Source organism: Pholis gunnellus, assembly GCF_910591455.1.
Source record: "Pholis gunnellus genome assembly, chromosome: 12".
NCBI classification, from domain to species: Eukaryota; Metazoa; Chordata; class Actinopteri; order Perciformes; family Pholidae; genus Pholis; species Pholis gunnellus.
Genome location: NC_136539.1, coordinates 7,699,430 through 7,724,573, shown reverse-complemented (window position 1 = coordinate 7,724,573; position 25,144 = coordinate 7,699,430). Strand labels below are relative to the sequence as shown.

The following is a 25,144-nucleotide window of genomic DNA, read 5'->3' as shown; positions in this document are numbered from 1 at the left end:
CTTCACCTGTAACCAGGTCACCAGGATGTAGCTTTGTATCGGCGTTATCGACCAAGACTTGACGACTAAAAAACAATGTTGAATTTATCTGTCATTTAGCATCAAATAGTATGAAAGGAAACTATTAATTGAAATAAATTCAGTAACACATCTGTAATCTGTCTGGCAAATTATTGCTTCAAGGATGAGGCTACATTACATTTACATTTGCATACATTTGCTAAAAACTACAATTAGTGAGAGTGAAAATAATTGGAGCACCACAAACATGATAGGGAAAAAGAAAAATACTGAGCAAACATATTACTGCTTGAAGAAAAATATTTATCTTACCAACATTTACAAAAGATATTGCAAAATACATTTAGTGACTTAGCACGTCGGCTGATCTCAGGGTCATAAAATAATATTTTCTCTGCTCCTGTGGTTTAATAATCTAAATTTAAAAGGATTAAAGCTACAGACTACCTCTAAGTTATTTTAACCCTTAATTACCTGGCATGCTGTGACAATGGGTCCACAGCAGATTTCACAACAATACACTAACTCATACGGACCGGACCATTAGCCGTGTGTTGATTTGTGGAGGTGAACGTGTTGACCAAACTGTGGGAACAAGTCTTCTACTCTGGCAAAACAAACACAGGACTTTCCTCCAGGAGGCCGCTGTTCATGTCCCAATGGAAAGTAAAAGTAAAAGACTCTATAAAACCGGTTACAGTAGCTAAGGCTATACAACAGTTTAAATGAGTTAATTGAGTCATTTAGTGTAGTGGATGTTACTATTACTATTTTCTAATAATCTACTATTTTTTATATATATACACACTAATGTATGTATATCCAACCTCAGTCTTGATACCCGACAGCCTGAATAGATTCCAACCCTTTATCTTTACTGCTGAGGAGGATTTTTGACATGATTGGAAACCTGTGTAAATACACAAGACAAGCATGCCTGCTAATGGCCCGTTGTTAAAACAAATACTGTTGAGCTGGCCTCTTGCCTGTGTAACAGATATCCCTTTTTCACTGCCGGGTTGCATTCGCTGTCAGGCCTGGCGGGGGTTCACGTTTCGAAAGCTTGGCGGTGCAGTGGCATGTGAAAAATGTCCCCCGTGTTGGGACGGCAGGAGAAAAGTAGAACAATAAGGCAGGCAAATGTATTCTGATGTTTGGTGCTGCTATAATACATCAGGCCTTGGTCAACGACAAATGACAGTATGATAGATTGCTTTAATAATGTGTAGAATGATGGTGTTACTAGAACTTATATTTTAAATGATGTTATTTGACAAGGATTTGCTTATCGAGGAAAACCACACGCAGTACGTAACACTGTCACCTGAAATCACAATTCCAGCTGATCGAGAGTCAGTCCACTTACTACTACTTGAGAGGAACCCCACAGATTTCACGTATCAAAGTGTGCTTACAGGTGTTGGGGAGTACTAACTCCGTATGTGACTGAAGTTGTGTATAGCTTTTTTTGTGGCTGCCGAGGAAGCTGCACTAGGTCATATAAATTGTCTCAATTGATGTAACTTGAGTCAGCGTCTCTTAGGTTTGAAAATGAATGCAATCTTGGGTTTTAAGTTAAAAAGAAGAGACCTTACCAGACCTCTGTAGCCCTCTCCTCATCTCTGCTTGAGGCGCGAGGCCACTACTAGCAAAACACACCCGAATCTCCAACTGAACTGTGGGCTGCTCAGTTGCGTTGTGGCTAATGTCAGCACAATTATCAGGCAACATATCAGCAAACTAAAAAAAATAATTGTGTCACTTGATTCAAACACCCCAACAAAATGATGCACAGTTCAGTGCATTTGCCTCAAAAGGAAAATGCTAGAGAAGTAGCTACAGCATACTGCAGTGAGGCAAGCTCACAGTTCACATGAAGTGTAAGAGTGTGTTTGTCATTCGCTGTCCCCGATAGGGCCAGCGCTAATCCTGCTGCCGTTTTTATGATCTACCAAGTGCGTCAAACTGTTTCCATTCCGAACAGATCCTCCAGCTACCTTTCCTCTGAACTCTTACTCCACACATCCAGAGCACCTTGGTCTGAAGCCAGATACCCAAGGCCTCTGTCCAAGACAGAGACGCAGGGGTGTTGCTGCGAGGAAGTCGAAATATTCACATTCACCTGTCAGTAATTCCAGAACAGAAGCAGATGGCTGTGATTCAGCAACGAATGCCCTTTCATTGAAAATGAAATGGGGTCTGGATGCTCTCATTGGGTAAATCCTACTCTGATCTGAGATCAATTAAAGGTGAAGGCAGCTTTTGTCCTAATTAAGTCCAATATGCCCATTTTCCCCGACAGATAATATGTTACCAGTTGATATTCTTTTGGGAACTGTTTCTTAGATTCTTCATTAAAACCTTTTGAGTAATGTAGTATTGACATGTTTCTGTCCACATAGCATTCAAAAGCTTGTCAATTAAAACATGTAATGATTATTTCAACTCAAATGGTCATTACATTACAGGTTTTATAGAATCATGTATTTAAAAGAGACTTTGTGAAATTGCAGATTTCATTAACATGGCAAACCCCAAAATTCAAAAACAGACCCTTTACAATCGTGACCTCTAGTGGCTTGGTAGATGATGTGCAGCATTCTGCTTTCAACCAATGAATGGTCCATTTGTGTGAGAGAATCCAGTCAGAATGAATCAACATTTACAAATGTCTCGCAATGACTGATATTAGATGAGGCATTCAGCCTGCAATTTTTGCTCATTCAGATTTATTTTCACAAGATAACATCACCAGAAGTACACAAACAAGTACAAGATGAAACCGTATCACTCATGTATATCGTCACAACCAATTTTGTTTGTTCAAATTTAGCCTTCAATTGTCTATTTCTATGATATTGAACTTTTAATAACCTGAGGACATCAGGCTCTTTGAGATATTCAAGAAAAAGAAGAGCAGGATTCTCGACCATCAACAATCACTTGAACATTCAGGTTAGTAACAATTTTTCTGAATGTGAGATATGTTTGAAATTCTGATAAGATGTGTCTGTGGCGATGTTTTTCTCTCATCCATATTTATGAAGGCAAATCACTGTCAAAATCCGAGAGCGCAAATGAGATCCATGCGCGCGCGTATTTTACTTTGACGAGCGCTTTTATATTTATATATTTTAAGAGTGATGGTTAAATAGTAATAAAAAATATGTCAGCAGTCTAAACCAACAGCTTGCACATCACATGTAATTCATATGAAGGAGAGTTCTGGCTGATTAGATTACAACATTCATAAAGTGGCGCAATAAAGCACAATATCAACTGTGGTGTTACCTGACCTTGAGGGCCTTTCTTGAGGAGGTTTTAACACAGACACTCTAATTTTAGATTACATGTTGCATATTCCTGAACTCATGTTTTTAATAAGGCTACAACAGCAAATCTGGGGTCGGCTAACGTTAAAGCACAGAAAACCTTTCCACGCTGCGTACCTGTGTGAGGAACAGGTGTTCACAGGGGCCCAGCAGCTCAGCCCCCTGCAAACTTAATCTGGTCTCCATGAACTGGTTCACTGGTTCAATGGGCTGATAGACCCACTACGCTTGTAAAGATACATGTCATGTTTTTGGGGAAATATCAGAAATGAAATGCTCTCTATCTAATGCCAGAAGTTGCTGTGACTTTACTTGTAAAGCCTCATTCTAGCATGAGTGTGTGTTGTTGCAGTTTGATGTTCCCGTTCTCCTGACAGACAAGCAGACAGGAAGGAGAACCTCTGCTCCCCAAGCAGAGAGAGCGGGAGGAGGCCCTCAGCATGCCGTTTACATGCAACAACATATCTGTAATAATCACATCTCTGGACTGATAAAGTAAAGCTGTCTTTCTGTTTACATTCTGACAGGTGTCTCAGAAGTATTTCCATTCGCTGACTGACTGTGATGCTGAACTCCATGGACCAGAGAGAGCTCTTCTTCCTCCCACTAGTCTGAACTCAAGTGTATCAGGCTGACGTCAGTATGATGGATTAGTGTCTCTGTGTCTAGCCATGTATTTTAACTTCATGTGGTCTTTAGAAATCTAGAAGTCATTAAGTTAAAACAAGGATGTTAAATGTTTGAGTGATAATCTTGGAATAATATAGCTGATGTTGAAACTCTTCATTAAAGGAAAGACCTCAAATGTTAGAAAGTCTGTTTCCATTCTGAATGTAAACACTCCAGAGAAGCTTATTCCTCCTCCACATTCACAGGAATGTGGAGGAGGGGCGTTCTCAGTTTCCTCTTCGAAACTAAGAACACTCCTCCCTGTCTCTGTTCCCCAACACCAGATTTTCCCCGAGCAAGTTAATGGAGATCTGAAAGCAGACTGTCCAACAAGCTACCTAAATATTATTTTGCTCTGTTACTGTGTACCTGTAAGCCTTTGCACTGATGTTCATTAAATCCCATCATTGTCTGCAGTCATCAGATCAGTCTTGTTTGTGCACGCATTGTAAAGGCTCAGTATTGCATAACCGTGTAAATGTAATCTTATATTCTGTTTTTAGGTTTACTTTCTAACATCTGCCTCTTGGGACTACAGATGAAAAATAGCCTCTTGGTTAACTCTGGCACATTTATAGCAATGTTTTTATTAATGTGCGCTGTCCCTTATCAAATAAACCAATAAATGAAAAAATAAAAAGTTGTTCCCTTGTTCATGGCCAAACTTGCCGATAAATGTCATTAGTCTGTTATGTCGTTCTTTTTTATAAATATCCAGTGAACAAACAGGACCAAATAGCAACATGTGCTTTACATGTGCTTACTATTGTCTCTATACAATGTGTGTCTTTTGTATCTTAATTGCATGTGATACAAAGAGATACAAGTCTGCAAAAATCAAGCTTTGCCTTTATACATTGTAAAACACATCAGAATTGATAGCTCACTTTAGGATGAGCCATCAGGTGCAGATATTAGAGTCAGTAAAGGGTCCCTTAATTAAAATGAATGCCTTATCATTCCTTAAATGGAGACTACAAATCATGTCAAACTTGTGTGTGGTTGGGGATGAAAATGTTTCTCAGATGCTTAGTTTAAAGTATTATTGACATGATTCTGTCGCCATAGTTTGACGTATAATTCAAAAGCTTGTTAAGTAAAAGCTTTTGAAAGGTTGGATGATAATTTCAGCTCAAATGGTCATTACATTTCATCCTTTTTACTCGAAACAAACTGTGTTAAATAATAGATAATAAGTGAGGCCTTCAGCCTGGAATTTCTGCTCAATATGATTTATTTCCATTAGATATCATTACCAGAAGTACAAAATCAAGCACACAGACAAGATAAATCCTGTCACTAAACATATCTTCACAACCATTAAAAAAAATACAGCCTCTTTATCAAATACATTGTAGCTAACACATTGCACTTGCAATATTGTTTAGCAACATTGTTTTGTGATTTCAATGAGCTGTGGGTAGGTCTTGAGAACATCAGGCTCTTTCAGAACTTGAAGAAAAAGAGAGCAGGAGTCTTGTCCATTAACAATCACTTCATCGATCAGGTTAGTAACCTTTGTTTCTGGTGGAGAGATATCTTTCAAATTCCAATATTGTCTTTGTGTGATGATTTCTTTGGAGTGCGCATGCTGCAGAATGAAGGAGTGATCTGCCATCAGGCAGTCGATGAGTTCCACCTTGTGCTCCACAATCTTTTTCACAGCGGGGCCCTGTGAAAGACGAGGGTTCGTTTATTAATCCTAAATGAATGACTGTTTGCATACAGTAATGACAGTGACTCCAGATAAATATGGAACTTGTGTGGAGAAAAGTTTTTCTCGATGACCACATGCTGCCTTATTTGTCACAGCGTTTTATAACTTAACTTTCCTTTGCAGGTTCCCGCTCGATCAGGCCCTGCTGTACTTTCAGGAAAGTCCCTGCGTTACCACGTCGCCCATCCCGGAGCATTTAAATGAAATGGCAGCACTTCTTTAAAGCAGCACAAAGCTCCTTCTCCCCTTCAGTATTTACAGGAAAAGGCAGCAGTTCTCTTAACCCTCCTGTTATGTTCGTTTCTTAGGTACAGCCATGATGTTCGCGTGTCAATATGACCCGGTGCATGTTTAATCATCCAAAAGTTGTCAGAAACCAAAAAATCCTAATAAATATAGTTTGTACCTCATCACCAACACCCTTACTAACAATTCAATCAGTATTTAGTGGAATGAAGTAATTCCCCCGTCCATAGATCATAGTTCAATGAGGGTAACATGTTCAAACTATTTTTTAGGTACATTGGAAAAACCTAGATGTAAATTGCATTAGTCTACCATAACATGTATTTTTCTCTAAATTATTTTTATATTTTGAAACTTTATTTTTTTCATGGGGTGATGTAGATAAATGGAGATGAGACACCTCTGCTGTTCAGGGTCATATTGACCCGCTCACTCAAAATCAAGCCAAATGAGTCATGAGGATTTGTATTGAAATTAAACTGTACTCATGTTTACTTATAGTGTTAAGGAACAGACATTTACAAAAATTAACAAGATATGAACACAATGAACGAGGTGTGTGTGTGTGTGTGTGTGTGTGTGTGTGTCTATACAGCACACGAGTGACATGTCGTCACGGTGTGCTTTGTGCAAATACATGTTGGCACTGTCTTTATAATATTTTCAGCAGACAGTCTTGGCTGACGTGTGTTGGGTGAGGATGAACACTGTATTTCACAATTTTTTGACACGAATGTCTCGCTTGGAGGATCAGGTATATCAGTTTCCTCATCTGATGGTTCATAATCAGCACCATTATAATCTGAATTGACCTCAAGATGGTCTTCATCTTCAGACACATCCTCCTCTATTTCACTGTCGTGATCGAGGATGTGCTGCTCATGCTGTCCTCCAGTAAGCTGCTGTGTTGCATGTATCTGCAGAGTGTAATGTTGGTAGGACTCCCAAGCAACCCTTTCATATGTTTCTCCCCTCTCCTGCTAAGAGTGGGCGGAGTTTTCCCGCGAGAAAAAAAAAGGTTCGCCTTTCCTTTCTCGCACAGGTGCGGTAGTGAGACCGCACATGTGTGTGTATGTGTGTGTGTGTGTGTGTGTGTGTGTGTGTGTGTGAAATGGGGTGAAACATGTTGGGAGGAGTAAGAGATGCTTTGTCTCACATTTTCAAAGAAAGAAATGGTCTAAACTTGACCCCTCTGACCCCTTATAGCCTCCACTTTCACTGCCGGGTCAAATTGACCCGAACATCATCTCTGTTATATATATTTACAAGAAAAGTATGTCATATTCAAATAAACTTGCTTTGCAATGTCTTGCAGCCCTGCACTATTAAGAGAACTGCTGCCTTTTCCTGTAAATACTGAAGGGGAGAAGGAGCTTTGTGCTGCTTTAAAGAAGTGCTGCCATTTCATGTAAATGCTCAGGGATGGGCAACGTGGTAACGCAGGGACTTTCCTGAAAGTACAGCAGGGCCTGATCGAGCGGGAACCTGCAAAGGAAAGTGAAGTTATAAAACGCTGTGACAAATAAGGCAGCGTGTGCTCATCGAGAAAAACTTTTCTCCACACAAGTTCCATATTTATCTGGAGTCACTGTCATTACTGTATGCAGAGTTAAATTATCGTCTTTTTTTCCTCAATATTTTCAACCTGAGGTCATGGATGTGTTTTGGAAAGGGATCAAGGTTTAAACATTTGAAAGTACTCTTAAAAGTGTATACTAAACTAAAGCTCTGGTAATAACTGAATGTGTTATGTGACACAGCTTGTGCGATTGTTTAAGCTAATAGTAACACTATCTTGATTAATTCATCTAGAATAACTAATGTCTCTTGCTTTCTTTGTTAAGACTAGACTACATGTACTCCAACATGATTAAAGACTATATTGTGTTTAGCATATATTCTCACCTTTACCTCATCTATTACAAAATCCTTCCATAACCGAAACCTCCATAAAACCTTTGGTTTCTCTTTCTATTTGTGGGTGTTGTTTAGTACATAAAGGGCCGTTCTAACAGAGCTGCAGCAGACGCACTCTGAACTGTCTGAACTTCAGCTGCAGTATCTACTGCACTCTTTAACCCAAACATGGCCACAAACCTAGGTAAGTCGGAAACTGTATCGATGTTTTAAAGTGAATTATTTTATGTTGATATAGTAGTGCTCACTGCTGAATCTAATTTTATGAAATGTTCCTTTGTACGTCCTAAACTAATACTGTATTAGACGGTAGAACTGTAAATACATTTCATTTTTCTGACTTTAGTACCAAGAATGTAACCTGATATGAATTCTGGAATACTTAAAATCACAATTTCTTCATCACTAGAACATAACAAAAAAATGATCCATAATTGAGTCAGATGAATGCAGGTTGTAAGAATCAGTCAAAAGTTCATTTGTTCTGTTTTTGTCATTGTATTGTTATTTGGTAGGGAGGTTGAATTGCCTTTTGAAGGGAGTTTCAGTTGAGTTTTCTTTGATTTATTAAGTGAAGTGACTGAAAAACAGTTTTATTATTAACCTTTTTATTTTATCAAGAATTATTCTTTTTTTTAAATCTTAGACACCCTCAAAAAAATGTGTCAGTCTGGATAGGCAGACAGGTTTTCAACTTCCAGTTCCACTTTCATCTGACAGAGGGGGGACTTTAAAACAGTGATTTTCAACTGGTGGGTCGCGACCCAAAAGTGGGTCGTGGACCCGTTTTCAGTGGGTTTTCAGCCTTTGCCTATAAAAAAGGGGATTTCTTATGCAGCGGAGAGCCGTGTATTCACACTCCTTAACAATATTTGGCATTAATGTCTTGTAATGCTAATATCAGCAGGGGATAAACTGAAAACTATACCTCTGTCAAATGACACTATAAGTAGACGAATTGAAGACATGTCGGATGACATCAAACAACAGACCACAGCTCGAATTTAGGCAAGTGGTCATTTTGCATTACAAACGGATCTACAGACATAACAAACAAAGCAGTTTTACTCGTTTACGTGAAACATGTGTGGGACGGGGACTGACAGGAACAATTTCTCTGCACAAGAGAGCTCCCTATACTGCGACTGCAGAGGACATTTTCAGCTCAGGTTCAAACTGCACCATCTTTTCATTAAGTACATTTGAGAAGTTGAACATTTTCCTCGATTTGGGTCGCGGCTTGTCATTAAGGGGTGATGGTGGGTCCCGCAGCCAGACCAGTTGAGAACCACTGCTTTAAAAGACCTTCTGCCTTTTCCTGTAAGTGGTGAACTGAACAGTATATGGACGCCATATTAGATGATGGAAAGAAAGCCAGAGGAGAACATTTATTTGTCTCAAATGAAATTCTGGAACAAATGTTGTAAATTGGAACCTCCAACAAACTCCTTTATTGGCTCTGTCAAAGCAGCAGAATGGATGCTTCTTTTCTCCTATATCTGTACAAGTGGCATTGAGTACAACGTGTGTACAACCTGATATAGAGTCTTATTCAGTGTCACTGATTTTTCTACACAGGAAGCAGCAGAAAAAATGATGAGGAGCTGAGGATAGTAATGGTGGGGAAGACTGGAATTGGGAAGAGTGCCACTGGAAACACCATTCTGGGACGAAAGTGCTTTGACTCAAAGTTCAGTGCAAAGTCTATGACAGTATACTGTTCCAAGGGCGACGCTGAGGTGGATGGACAACAGGTTGCTGTTATCGACACCCCGGGCTTCTTTGACACCAGGTTTAAAATGGAGAAAACATCTAAAGATCTCTCCCAGTGCATTTGTTATGCTGCTCCTGGACCCCATGTGTTCCTGGTGATCATCAAGCTGGGCAGATACACTGAAGAGGAAAAGCAGACGGTGCAGAGAATTCAAGAACTCTTTGGCCAGACTGCAGACAAATACAGCATGGTGCTCTTTACTCATGGTGACCTTCTTGAAGACACATCTATTGAGGAGTTCTTGGAGGGTAGCTCGGAGCTGCAGGAACTTGTGGGCAGATGTAATGGCCAGTACCATGTCTTCAATAATAAGCTGAAGGATCACTCTCAGGTCACTGAGCTGCTCCAGAAGATCAGAAATGTAGTCCAGAGGAACGGAGGAAGCCACTACACCAACGAGATGTTCCAAGAGGCAGAGAGGAAAATCGAAGAGGAGAAACAACGCATCCTGAAAGAGAAAGAAGAGCAAATTCGGAAAGAGGAAGAGAAACTGACCAAGAAACTACAGGAAAAATATGACCAAGAGATGAAGAGAATGACCGACCAACTCAAGGCTGCGAGCGAGTGGAAGAGCAAACAGTTTGAGGAGAATATGATGAAGATGGTGGAGAAGTTTGGTAAGGACAGAGAGAGGGAGAGTAAACAGAGAGAAGCAGAGATAAAGAGAGACAGAGAGCAGAAAGAAAAGGATATGGCAAACATGCAGAGTCAAATTAAGGAACAGCATGACAGAGAACTGAGAGCAGAAAGAGAAAGGTTGCAGGCAATGCATCAACAACAGGCCAGACAGGCAGCTGAGAAGAGTAGTGGTTTCTTGTCGAGCTGTACAATACTTTGATTTCTCAGGCAGTTTACAGAGTAACCCTATAGCAGCTAACACATACAGGAATATATTAAACAAAATGATTTCATCCACAGAACTATAATCTACTTTTCCCTTTTTTAATTATCAGAATGAATGATAATTAAGCTAATTTTAATCATGTAAGTAGAGCTAGAGACTATTGCTAGTCAGGCTAAGTCACGCATGATTTCTTTTTGAATTTGGTTTTAGGAGGTATTCAGTGTGTAAGTTAACTTTTCATATTAATAAATGTACGCATATCATTAACATTTAAAAGTGTAACTTTTCACAAGTTATGTAAAGCTGTAAGTGTTCATATTGTTGAGGTATCCACCATGAATGTCCGAGACACACCAAACCCTGAGAACTTATCGCTCTATTTTTCTATTAAAACAATTGATACACAAATTGTTTAATTGATTTATGGAAATTGTAGATTAAACAAAGACGTGCAACAACTGTAGTTTCGCTGATACTGCAGGTGACCTTTGATGCTATCTAACACCTCTCTGCCTTAGGAGCGAGGGGCCAGACACCAAAAAGCATTAAGACAGCATCCTGTGTTTTGAGCACCTGACTGACTCTTAATTGAAGAAGTCCTCGAGGTGCATTATAGTTTCACACCTAACCGACATGCACGAGACATGACCCCTGTGACAACCGAGCAAGAGGTCCGATCTCACGGTTATTTTTTTTTCATACAAGATTGTTTATTCTTCTTTTGTTTTCCATTGTCTATGATGATTTACGATCTATTGTTTATAATCAAGCAAAGAATGCATTTTCAGATATCAATATACTCGCTGCATATAATCCCATATTGATTAGAGACGGTTCAATTATAAAAGTGCTTTAATGTTTGACTTTTTATCATTCATCAAAATATAATCATACGTGATTGTAATGTTGACTGTATGTAAAAGTTAAATGAAATAAGTGAACTTTGAGTTAAACTCACTCTGACATGATTTAATGAGAAATTCAGAAATCAACATTTGTGTTAGTGAACATTCTGTTCAGTGAGGGCTAGACAGACACCTTAGCCAAAAATGGGGGGCTAGCAGGAAAAGCGTTAAACTTAAAAAGTAGGACTGTCAGAGGTGATAAGACAATGAGAACTGTCTTGTCCAATGATTTAAGAATGATCTGTTGTCTACTTTATATGGACCCGGAGGTTGCAGGAAGCAAGAAGAAGAACACAAATATGGGGAGACAACAAAGGATCGGGGCTCTGGCTCTTTTGGGGGTTTTGGGTAAACTCTGTTCCTTGTGAACTTAGTGCTTTTGACATTTTGCATGATCTTTTACTTCATTTTTTGTATTATTTCTTCTTCTAAACCTTTTGTAAAACCAAATAAAACTGGTTTGTATTTTGTGCATTCCAACCAAAGTCCAGTGTTGCTCATCTCTGGTGGGGCTCTCGTAGTTTCCTCAAGGTAACGGTGCTCTTCCCCTGGGATTAGCTGACAGTAGTAAATTCTTTAGACATTGTGATTTGAATCACATTGCTGCTACAAGCTAAGGTTAAGATTGTGTTATTCATTAATGTTGTGATTTATTAACTGGATTGTGTCAGATTGACTTTGAAGCTCTGCTTATGTATCCTATGTGATGTTGCAGTGCTGGTTAATAATGTTTAGACATTAGCTGATCTGTATTAGGAAACAATAGGGATTAGATTGGTATTTAGGTGAAGGGTGTTAGGGCCAGGGTCCTGAAGCTGCCCTTAATAACCAAGCGAGGTTCCCAACCACACAGGGTTCCTCCTCCAGCGGTGGCCCTCTAGAACGGGTCTGCCCTGGAGTACATCCAGGCCTCACACACCTGTTACACACACACCTAAATCCGTTGATATCCGTCAGTCGGGAAGGCCGACGTTTTTAGCCTGAAATAAGAGATACGACGCTGGCTCGTGGTATTAACTTATCCTGGATTTCGTCTCCCTAAGCGGGCTGGGACAGTCTCGCGTGTAGATTTTGGGGGTGCGTTCGTTACCTAGATCAGAGGTTATTGAATAAGCTGTCTCCCTGCGCTTCGAGAGCAACGGGAGGGGGTATCGGTTACGCAGCTAGGCTGTACATCTTCTCAATATGTTAAACTGATCTTGTAATAAACTTGTGATATTAAGACCAGACCTTTTTCTATGTCATGATTAACTGTTCTACCAAGAGTTCAAAGGTCAAAAGTCTTATCTTGCATATATTACATCTTGTATTTAACATATCTTGCCAATTTTTCAGGGTGATGACATCATAGACAGACATTCAAAGCTTCTTTTGAAAAACCTCATTAGAGGCTTTAATGTAAAAAAAGGATGGTAACACTTTATAATAACTACACACTATGAAGCATTAGTTAAGTATGAGTAAACACTTAATTCATCATTTATAAAGCATTGTTCCTACATTAACTCATTAGTATGCAGTTCATAACAACAGTTATAAATGTTTTATTCTTGATTAATAAGCTTGTCTATTATGTGTTTCATTATTGTGTTTTCATACTTTATAAATGATGGATTCCCCATTTGTAAATTAAGTATTGTATATTTTACAAACCAATTATTAAGGAGTTGTAGATGATTATTAACATCATTTATAAAGTGTTAGTAAATGATTAATAACTTATTTAGATGGACATTATTCATGCATTTATATATATAATGATTTAGATATGCACTAATGGTTAGAGACTATGTTAATATATGCTTTATAAACGCGTATTAATACTGCAATTCATGATTAATTCATGATTTATTAAGGTAGTTACTAGTCCTTAGTAAAGTATTTTGTGTGACCTCATCTAAAGTGAGGACTATTTATGCCTTACAAAGCATTTATAAATGACATTGAAAGGCCAGCAGAGCCTCAAAACCCATAGTTTTTAAACAGAAAAGGCAAATAGACACAACACAAAGTGATCAAGAACATATCAATATTCATAAGACACAAACAATATACTGTTAAATACAAACCTCTCAGCCATTCATTCATGTAACAAAGAAACAAAGACATTCTTCTTCAGGAGAACATGGCTGGATATAAAACATTTGTAAATATAAGACTGAGCTAACCAGGAGCTTTGCATATTAGTTTACATTTACTTATTTAATTATTCATTTTAACCAACAGAAACACAAACACATAATAGACGAGCTTATTAATCAAGCATAAAACATGTTTAACTGTTGTTATGAACTGCATACTAATGAATTATTAATGTTGGAACAATGCTTTCTAAATGATGAATTATGTGTTTACTAATGCTTTATAGTGTGTAGTTATTAGAAAGTGTTACCAAAGGGGGTATGTACAGCGCTACAAATATGCATAATTTAATATATGTGGATACTGCCGCTGCTGTTAACATCCAGCAACACTAGTGGGCCAAATCATTTGAGAACTTGAATGATAACAACTTTTTCCAGCTGGAAGGCAGGACTTGCACTGTACTGTGTTATTTATCTTTTCCTGCTTTACGAACAAAATCATGAGATTTCAGCGTGATTTTTTTCTTTCTCTTTATTTACATCTTTAGAATTGAAATAATCATAACATTACAGAGATAATCATTTTACATGACTTGTATATTGTGATACTTGGATCAGGTTACTGATTACATTTTTCAACAGGTAATTTGTAATTGTATTGGAATACACTTTAAAAGTAACCCATCTAACCTCGGTTATTACCATATTCATGCTGTGTAATGTTTGTCAAACTCACAGATATGTGTTTGATAATCTTTCAAAATTCTGTAGAGAATATTGTATAATTCATATTGTCATCAGTCAACATATCATAAAGTTTACATGTAAAACTGAGAAATGTCTTGTTACTTACAGTCACTATTTACTACCTGTAGTACAGGGTTACGTTTTCATAGTCAGGATGTAAATGGATCAGGTTTGAAATCAATTATGTTTTCTTTATCACCTGTTTTAACTGTGTAAATACATAAAGCCTTTTTGAAAGAACATGTTATATTCCTCTAACACCACAGGACCCTTTATACATTTAAAAATGACCAAAACCTTCTTTAAAATGATGTATATAAATTGTGTATACATAATCAACAAAGCAGCAAAGTCATAACTTTTAGACAAACTTTAATGGGACTCTCAGGTCACAGTGGTCCAGGAACACCTCAAACAGGAGCTTCAGGACCGAGCATCAGGTCACGTAGATAATCACGCAGATTCAATGTGATGTGTACATATAAATATATATAAATATATATATATATATAATACTGCCAATTCTATTTGTTATAGTGTATAGGTCCGTATTGTGAATTCCGATCGGAATTTTCAGAGTTCTTATCAAGTCTTTAAAACAGATCAAGTAATTATTGTAGGTGACTTAAATATTCATGTGGATGTTGATCATGATAGCCTTAATACTGCGTTTATCTCATTATTAGATTCGATTGGCTTCTGTCAGAGTGTACAGAAACCCACTCATTGTTTTAACCACACAAGGTTCTGTGCTTGGACCAATCTTATTCACCTTAAATATGCTTCCTTTAGGCAACATTATCAGAAAACACTCTATAAACTTTCATTGTTCTGCAGATGATACTCAATTATCTCTATCGATCAAGCCAGATGAAACCAACCAGCTCGCTAAACTTCAAGCATGTCTTAAGGACATAAAAAGTTTAGTTCTTTTAGGTCCAGAACACCTCAGAAATTAATTATCTAATGATATAGTTTCTCTAGATGGCATTGCTGTCATGATTAGGCTTTGCCTCTGTGTTTTTCTACCCTCCTCACTCTACCTGTCAGTCACTCCCTCAGCCTATTCCCTTCACCTGCCTCTGATCACCAATCAAGCACTTCCCCCTCATCAGCACAACTCCTCTCACCTGTTCTTCCCCCTACATAAACTCCTGCCCCTCAATCACTCCTGGCCAGATCCTTGTATTGTCTACCCGCCCGTTCGGCTTGTCCTGTTCCCGGTTTTCCCGTCTGTCTTCCCTGTCCTGCTGGAGTTTCCTCCCTCGTCTCTTGTCTGCTCTGTGGATTCCCTGCCGATTCCTGTATGGTCTGTTTTTGGATTATTTTGTTCATTAAAATTACTCTTTTCACACTACTCTGCCTGGTCTGCGCTTGAGTCCTCCACCATGCCCCACGACAATTGCACTGGCATCCAGCAGCACCGTAATGAATCTCGGAGTTACCTTTGATCAGGATTTGTCTTTTAAAGATAAAACAAACTTCAAGGATTGCCTTTTTTTAAAAATCAGGCACATCCTGTCTCAAAGCGATGCAGAGAAATTAGTTCATGTATTTGTTACCTCTAGACTAGATTACTGCAATTCCTTATTATAAGGCTGCTCTAATAAGTCTCTTAAATCGCTCCAGCTGATTCAGAATGCTGCAGCTCGTGTACTAACAAAAACTAAGAAAAGATATATATATATATATATATTATGATCTCTTTTTCTTAGTTTTGCTCACTGGAAAATCTAGAATAGAATTTAAAATCCTTCTGCTTACCTATAAAGCCCTAATTGGTGAGGCACCATCATATCTTAAAGAGCTTATGGTACAATATTATCCTACTAGAGAACTACGCTCCCCATCAGGTGCAGATATTAGAGTCAGTAAAGGGTCCCTTAATTAAAATGAATGCCTTATCATTCCTTAAATGGAGACTAAAAGTCATGTCAAACTAATTGGCTTGTGTGTGGTTGGGGATGAAAATGTTTCTCAGATGCTTAGTTTAAAGTATTATTGACATGATTCTGTCGCCATAGTTTGACGTAAGTCAAAAGCTTGTTAAGTAAAAGCTTTTGAAAGGTTGGAAGATAATTTCAGCTCAAATGGTCATTACATTTCATCCTTTTTACTCTAAACAAACTGTGTTAAATAATAGATAATAAGTGAGGCCTTCAGCCTGGAATTTCTGCTCAATATGATTTATTTCCATTAGATATCATTACCAGAAGTACAAAATCAAGCACACAGACAAGATAAATCCTGTCACTAAACATATCTTCACAACCATTAAAAAAAATACAGCCTCTTTATCAAATACATTGTAGCTAACACATTGCACTTGCAATATTGTTTAGCAACATTGTTTTGTGATTTCAACGAGCCGCGGGTAGGTCTCGAGAACAAAAGGCTCTTTCAGAACTTGAAGAAAAAGAGAGCAGGAGTCTTGTCCATTAACAATCACTTCATCAATCAGGTTAGTAACATTTTCTTCTGGAGTTGTGATATGCTTCAATTTCCAATATTGTCTTTCTGTGATGATTTCTTTGCCGTGAGCATGCTGCAGAATGAAGGAGTGATCTGCCATCAGGCAGTTGATGAGTTCCACCTTGTGCTGCTTGATCTTTTTCACAGCGGGGCCCTGTGAAAGACGAGGGTTCGTTTATTAATCCTAAATGAATGAGGTTTTCATGCAATGAGACGTTTGGTTTTGGGAAATTTTACTTTTTGCAAATGTGAGACAGTCTTGGACTCCACTTGTATGTGTCAGCATGTGTTGAAGCGGTGCATGTGGAGATCGCCTGTCTTCTAAATGTCTGAGTGTGAATGTGTCTCTTTGCTCTGTCGCTGGCGACCTGATCAGTATGCTGTCCCCTCCCTGCCCCTTTATGTTAAGATAAGCTTCCCTCAACAGGATAAGTGAGTGTAGAAATGTGATGGATGGGATGAGTTTTGTTTAGCTCAGCTCACTTAGCAGATTGGATCAGTAGCAGCTTTGCTCAAAACGAGTGAAACACTAGTGATGTGTCGGTCGCGAACGAAACGGCTCTGAGAGCCGGCTCTTTGACGTGAACGACGGGAGCCGGCTCCTGATTGGGAGCCGTTTTTTTTTTCTCTCTCTCTCTCTCTCGCGCTCGCTCTCGCTCTCGCTCGCTCTCTCAAGCCGCATTTGATTGGTCAATATGTGTGGTCTCTGTGCCTGCGCTGAGCTGAGGGGGTAGGGGCGGGAGTTACACACACAGCACAGCACACAGCAAGCACACGAACAGGAGGGAGGGAGACGAGTCACGATAGAGAAAGAGAGCAACGGACTGGAAAGGTAAAAAAAAACTAAAGTTGAGAAAATGAGTGTCAACAGGAAACGCAGCAAAATCTGGACACATTTCAATTACATTGACCAAACTAAGGCAGAATGTAGAGTCTGCAAGACTAAAATCTCATATCGAGCTGGCTCCACAAACAACCTGCACAGGCACATGAGAACTGTTCATCCATCAGTGCAATTGGAAGAAAAAAGACAAGCAAGTGAACCTGATATTAATGAAATAAAATAGTTAGTTAATAAAAGTTGATAAAAAGTTAGTTAAGTTCATTTGTAAATAGTTAAACGTTTGTTTTTGCACTTTCAAAAAAATTTTTTTTATCACTCTGTAGAGTGTATAAATAAAAGTGTATTTATATAATAAACATTTGATATTGTGCATGTTTTTTTTACATTAGTAATTCATATTGCGCATCATTTTACATTATTGTTGGTAATACATTAATTTAAGCATCAAAAAATCTGAAGAGCCATTTGGGAGCCGAAAGAGCCGTCTCTTTTTAGTGAGCCGAGCCAAAAGAGACGGTTCTCTAAAAAGAGCCGGAATTCCCATCACTATGAAACACAGCAACAAACGGATGAACCAATGTTTTCAAAATGTTAAACGTGTCATGTGCGTGTCAGCAAGAGTGATACGAGGCTGCGATACAAAGTATTTCTGAAATGTTCTTGGTTTGTCCCACTATGGGTAATGAGAAAAAACAAACTAGCCCGTCAAAGTGTATATTACTGTGTGAGGGTTTCTACCACTGTGTGTGTGTCACCTGAGAGGAAGACAGTGTTCCAGCTGCTCTTCCTGAAAGGAAAGCAGTGTTAGGACTTTATGAAATTTCTTTTCATTTCTATTGATGCACTTTCTGGTTAATGTGGTTAATACAGTTTGAAAGGCACTTTGAATTGTCTTTGTTTATAGTATGTCATATTCAAATATACTTGCCTCGCAATGTCTTGCAGCCCTGCACTATTAAGAGAACTGCTGCCTTTTCCTGTAAATACTGAAGGGGAGGAGGAGCTTTGTGCTGCTTCAAAGAAGTGCTGACATTTCATGTAAATGCTCAGGAGGGGGCGACGTGGTGATGCAGGGACTTTCCTGAAAGTACAGCAGGACCTGATAGAGAAGTGATATAAATAGGGGTTAAACTGTCAGCCTGAATAAGCCTTTTTTGAAAGGCTGAGTTCAAACAGAAAGTACAAGTCAAACAACAGCGGGAACCTGCAAAGGAAAGTTAAGTTATAAAACGCTGTGACAAATAAGGCAGCATGTGCTCATCAAGAAAAACTTTTCTCCACACAAGTTCCATATTTATCTGGAGTCACTGTCATTACTGTATGCAGAGTTAAATTATTGTCTTTTCTTTCCTCAATATTTTCAACCTGAGGTCATGGATGTGTTTTGGAAAGGGATCAAGGTTTAAACATTTGAAAGTATGTATACTAAACTAAATACTAATACTCAACTAAAGCTCTGGTAATAACTGAATGTGTTATGTGACACAGCTTGTGAGATTGTTTAAGCTAATAGTAATACTATCTTGATTAATTCATCTAAAATAACTAATGTCTCTTGCTTTTTGTTAAGACTAGACTCCGTATACTCCAAAATGATTAAAGACTATATTGTATTTAGCATATATTCTCACCTTTACCCCATCTATTACAAAATCCTTCCATAACCGAAACCTCCATAAATAGCTTTGGTTTGTCTTTCTATTTGTGGGTGTTGTTTAGTACATAAAGGGCCGTTCTAACAGAGCTGCAGCAGACGCACTCTGAACTGTCTGAACTTCAGCTGCAGTATCTACTGAACTCTTTAACCCAAACATGGCCACAAACCGAGGTAAGTCGGAAACTGTATCTATGTTTTAAAGTAAATGATTGTATGTTGATATAGTAGTGCTCACTGCTGAATCTAATTTTATGAAATGTTCCCCTGTACCTCCTATAAACTAATACTGTATTAGACGGTAGAACTGTAAATACATTTAGTTTTTCTGACTTTAGTACCAAGAATGTAGCCTGATATAAATTCTGGAATACTTAAAATCACAATTTCTTCATCACTAGAAAATAAAAATCATTATCCATAGTGGAGTGAGATGAATGCAGTTTCCGTTCTTAAGAATCAGAGTCAAAAGTTAATTTGTTCTGTTTTTGTCATTGTATAGTTATTTGGTAGGGAGGTTGAATTGCCTTTTGAAGGGAGTTTCAGTTGAGAGTTTTCTTTGATTTATTAAGTGAAGTGACTCAAAAACTGTTTTATTAACATTTTTATTTGATCAAGAATTATTCTTTTTTTAAAATCTTAAAATCTTAAACACCCTCAAAAAAATGTGTCAGTCTGGATAGGCAGACAGGTTTTCAACTTCCAGTTCCACTTTCATCTGACAGAGGGGGGACTTTAAAACAGTGATTTTCAACTGGTGGGTTGCGACTCAAAAGTGGGTCGCGGACCCGTTTTCAGTGGGTTGCGGACCTTTGCCTATAAAAAAAGGGGATTTTTAATGCAGCGGAGTGCCGTCTATTCACACTCCTTAACAATATTTGGCATTAATGTCTTGTAATGCTAATATCAGCAGGGGATAAACTGAAAACTATACCTCTGTCAAATGACACTATAAGTAGACGAATTGAAGACATGTCGGATGACATCAAACAACAGACCACAGCTCTAATTTAGGCAAGTGGTCATTTTGCATTACAAACGGATCTACAGACATAACAAACAAAGCAGTTTTACTCGTTTAAGTGAAACATGTGTGGGACGGGGACTTACAGGAACAATTTCTCTGCACAAGAGAGCTCCCTATACTATGACTGCAGAGGACATTTTCAGCTCAGGTTCAAACTGCACCATCTTTTCATTAAGTAAATTTGAGAAGTTTAACATTTTCCTCGATTTGGGTCGCGGCTTGTCATTAAGGGGTGATGGTGGGTCCCGCAGCCAGACCAGTTGAGGACCACTGCTTTAAAAGACCTGCTGCCTTTTCCTGTAAGTGGTGAACTGAACAGTATATGGACGCCACATTAGATGATGGACAGAAAGCCAGATGAGAACATTTATTTGTCTCAAATGAAAGTCTGCAACAAATGTTGTAAATTGGAACCTCCAACAAACTCCTTTATTGGCTCTGTCAAAGCAGCAGAATGGATGCTTCTTTTCTCCTATATCTGTACAAGTTACGTTGAGTACAACGTGTGTACAACCTGATGTAGAGTCTTATTCAGTGTCACTCATTCTTCTACACAGGAAGCAGCAGAAAAAATGATGAGGAGCTGAGGATAGTGATGGTGGGGAAGACTGGAATTGGGAAGAGTGCCACTGGAAACACCATTCTGGGACGAAAGTGCTTTCAATCAAAGTTCGGTGCAAAGTCTATGACAGTGCACTGTACCAAGGGCGACGCTGAGGTGGATAGGCAACAGGTTGCTGTTATCGACACCCCGGGCCTCTTTGACACCAGGTTTAACGAGGAGAAAACATCTAAAGATCTCTCCCAGTGCATCTCTTATGCTGCTCCTGGACCCCATGTGTTCCTGGTGGTCATCAAGCTGGGAAGATACACTGATGAGGAAAAGCAGACGGTGCAGAGAATTCAAGAACTCTTTGGCGAGGCTGCAGACAAATACAGCATGGTGCTCTTTACTCATGGTGACCTTCTTGAAGACTCATCTATTGAGGACTTTTTGGAGGGTAGCTCAGAGCTGCAGGAACTTGTAGACAGATGTAATGGCCAGTACCATGTCTTCAATAATAAGCTGAAGGATCACTCTCAGGTCACTGAGCTGCTCCAGAAGATCAGAAATGTAGTCCAGAAGAACGGAGGAAGCCACTACACCAACGAGATGTTCCAAGAGGCAGAAAGGAAAAACGAAGAGGAGAAACAACGCATCTTGAAAGAGAAAGAAGAGCAAATTCGGAAAGAGCAAGAGAAACTGACCAAGGAAATACAGGAAAAATATGACCAAGAGATGAAGAGAATGACCGACCAACTCAAGGCTGAGAGCGAGAGGAAGAGCAAAGAGTTTGATGAGAAAATGAAGAAGATGGTGGAGATGTTTGGTGAGGACAGAGAGAGAGAGAGTAAACAGAGAGAAGCAGAGAGAAAGAGAGACGGAGAGCAGCAAGAAAAGGATATGGCAAACATGCAGAGTAAAATTAAGGAACAGCATGACAGAGAACTGAGAGCAGAAAGAGAAAAGTTGCAGACAATGCATGAACAACAGGCCAGACAGGCAGCTGAGAAGAGTAATGGTTTCTTCTCGAGCTGTACAATATCTTGATTTCTCAGGCAGTGAACTACAGAGTAACCCTCTAGAAGCTAACACATACAGGAATATATTAAACAAAATGATTTCATCCACAGAACTATAATCTACATTTCCCTTTTTTAATTATCAGAATGAATGATAATGAAGCTAATTTTAATCATGTAAGTAGAGCTAGAGACTATTGCTAGTCATATAGTATATAGTTGAGGTATCCACCATGAATGTCCGAGACACACCAAACCCTGAGAACTTATCTCTCTATTTTTCTATTAAAACAATTGATACACAAATTGTTTAATTGATTTATGGAAATTGTAGATTAAACAAAGACGTGCAACAACTGTAGTTTCGCTGATACTGCAGGTGACCTTTGATGCTATCTAACACCTCTCTGCCTTAGGAGCGAGGGGCCAGACACCAAAAAGCATTAAGACAGCATCCTGTGTTTTGAGCACCTGGCTGACTCTTAATTGAAGAAGTCCTTGAGGTGCATTATAGTTTCACACCTAACCGACATGCAGGAGACATGACCCCTGTGACAACCGAGCAAGAGGTCCGATCTCACGGTGTTATTTTTTGATTTACGATCTATTGTTTATTATCAAGCAAAGAATACATTTTCAGATTTCAATATACTCGCTACATATAATCCCATATTGATTCGAGACGGTTCAATTATAAAAGTGCTTTCATGTGACTTTTTATCATTTATCAAAATGTAATCACGTGATTGTAAAACCAAATAAAACTGGTTTGTATTTTGTGCATTCCAACCAAAGTCCAGTGTTGCTCATCTCTGGTGGGGCCCTCGTAGTTTCCTCAAGGTAACGGTGCTCTTCCCCTGGGATTAGCTGACAGTAGTAAATTCTTTAGACATTGTGATTTGAATCACATTGCTGCTACAAGCTAAGGTTAAGATGGTGTTATTCATTAATGTTGTGATTTATTAACTGGATTGGCTCGGATTGATTTTGAAGCTCTGCTTATGTATCCTATGTGATGTTGCAGTGCTGGTTAATAATGTTTAGACATTAGCTGATCTGTATTAGGAAACAATAGGGATTAGATTGGTATTTAGGTGAAGAGTGTTTGGGCCAGGGTCCTGAAGCTGCCCTTAATCACCAAGCGAGGTTCCCAACCACACAGGGTTCCTCCTCCAGCGGTGGCCCTCTAGAGCGGGTCCGCCCTGGAGTACATCCAGGCCTCACACACCTGTTACACACACACCGGGAAGGCCGACGTTTTTAGCCTGAAATAAGAGATATACGACGCTGGCTCGTGGTATTAAGTTATCCTGGATCTCGTCTCCCTAAGCGGGCTGGGACAGTCTCACAAGCCGTCTCCCTGCGCTTCGAGAGCAACGGGAGGGGGTATCGGTTACGCAGCTAGGCTGTACATCTTCTCAATATGCTAAACTGATCTTGTAATAAACATGTGATATTAAGACCAGACCTTTTTCTAAGTCATGATTAACTGGTCTACCAAGAGTTCAAAGGTCAAAAGTCTTATCTTGCATATATTACATCTTGTATTTAACATATCTTGCCAATTTTTCAGGGTTATGACATCATAAACAGACATTCAAAGCTTCTTTTGAAAAACCTCATTAGAGGCTTTAATGTAAAAAAGGATGGTAACACTTTATAATAACTACACACAATGAAGCATTAGTTAAGTATGAGTAAACACTTAATTCATCATTTATAAAGCATTGTTCCTACATTAATAATTCATTAGTATGCAGTTCATAACAACAGTTATAAATGTTTTATTCTTGATTAATAAGCTTGTCTATTATGTGTTTCATTATTGTGTTTTCATACTTTATAAATGATGGATTCCCCATTTGTAAATATTATATATTTTACAAACCAATTATTAAGGAGTTGTAGATGATTAATAAGCTCATTGATAAAGTGTTAGTAAATGATTAATAACTTATTTAGATGGACATTATTCATGCATTTATATATATAATGATTTAGATATGCACTAATGGTTATGGAGTATGTTAATATACACTACCGTTCAAAAGTTTGGGGTCACCCAGACAATTTCGTGTCAATTTTCAGTTTCTTTGCAATTTCTCGCATGGAATAGCCTTCATTTCTAAGAACAAGAATAGACTGGCGAGTTTCACATGAAAGTTCTCTTTTTCTGGCCATGTTGAGAGTATAATCGATCCCACAAATGTGATGCTCCAGATACTCAACTAGCTCAAAGGAAGGCCAGTTTTATAGCTTCTCTCACCAGCATAACTGTTTTCAAGGGTTTTCTAATCATCAATTAGTCTTCTGAGGCGATTAGAACACTGGAGTGATAGTTGCTGGAAATGGGCCTCTATACACCTATGTAGATATTTCATTAAAACCAGACGTTTCCACCTAGAATAGTCATTAACCACATTAACAATGTATAGAGTGTATTTCTGATTAATTTAATGTTATCTTCATTGAAAGAAACAGTGCTTTTCTTTGAGGAATAAGGACATTTCTAAGTGACCCCAAACTTTTGAACGGTAGTGTATGCTTTATAAATGCGTATTAATACTGCAATTCATGATTAATTCATGATTTATTAAGGTAGTTACTAGTCCTTAGTAAAGTATTTTGTGTGACCTCATCTAAAGTGAGGACTATTTATGCCTTACAAAGCATTTATAAATGACATTGAAAGGCCAGCAGAGCCTCAAAACCCATAGTTTTTTAACAGAAAAGGCAAATAGACACAACACAAAGTGATCAAGACCATATCAATATTTATTACAAGACGCAAACAATATACTGTTAAATACAAACCTCTCAGCCATTCATTCATGTAACAAAGAAACAAAGACGTTCTTCATCAGGAGAACATGGCTGGATATAAAACATTTGTAAATCTACGACTGAGCTAACCAGGAGCTTTGCATATTAGTTTACATTTACTTATTTAATTATTCATTTTAACCAACACAAACACAAACACATAATAGACGAGCTTATTAATCAAGAATAAAACATGTTTAACTGTTGTTATGAACTGCATACTCATGAATTATTAATGTTGGAATAATGCTTTCTAAATGATGAATTATGTGTTTACTAATGCTTCATAGTGTGTAGTTATTAGAAAGTGTTACCAAAGGGGGTATGTACAGCGCTACAAATATGCGTAATTTAATATATATGGATACTGCCGCTGCTGTTAACATCCAGCAACACTAGTGGGCCAAATCATTTGAGAACTTGAATGATAACAACTTTTTCCAGCTGGAAGGCAGGACTTGCACTGTACTGTGTTATTTATCTTCTCCTGCTTTACGAACAAAAT

The 25,144-nt window shown here is 38.4% G+C and overlaps 1 protein-coding gene across 1 annotated transcript; it reads left to right on the top strand.

The window, feature by feature from the left end:
- The first annotated feature begins 8,032 nt into the window (after positions 1 to 8,032).
- On the top strand, positions 8,033 to 21,974 carry LOC306704026 (GTPase IMAP family member 8-like). Its single transcript, XM_079170237.1, has 3 exons — positions 8,033 to 8,086; positions 9,481 to 10,506; positions 20,811 to 21,974. The coding sequence occupies exons 1-3, from the start codon at positions 8,071 to 8,073 to the stop codon at positions 21,842 to 21,844; spliced, it is 2,076 nt and encodes a 691-aa protein (XP_079026363.1). The 5' UTR covers positions 8,033 to 8,070; the 3' UTR covers positions 21,845 to 21,974.
- The last annotated feature ends 3,170 nt before the right edge of the window (positions 21,975 to 25,144 follow it).

Bases quoted from the DNA above. Each gene is read 5' to 3' on its own strand.
- LOC306704026 (XM_079170237.1), top strand. The intron at 10,507-20,810 runs TACTTTGATTTC...TCTTCTACACAG, and splicing joins TTTCTTGTCGAGCTGTACAA to GAAGCAGCAGAAAAAATGAT.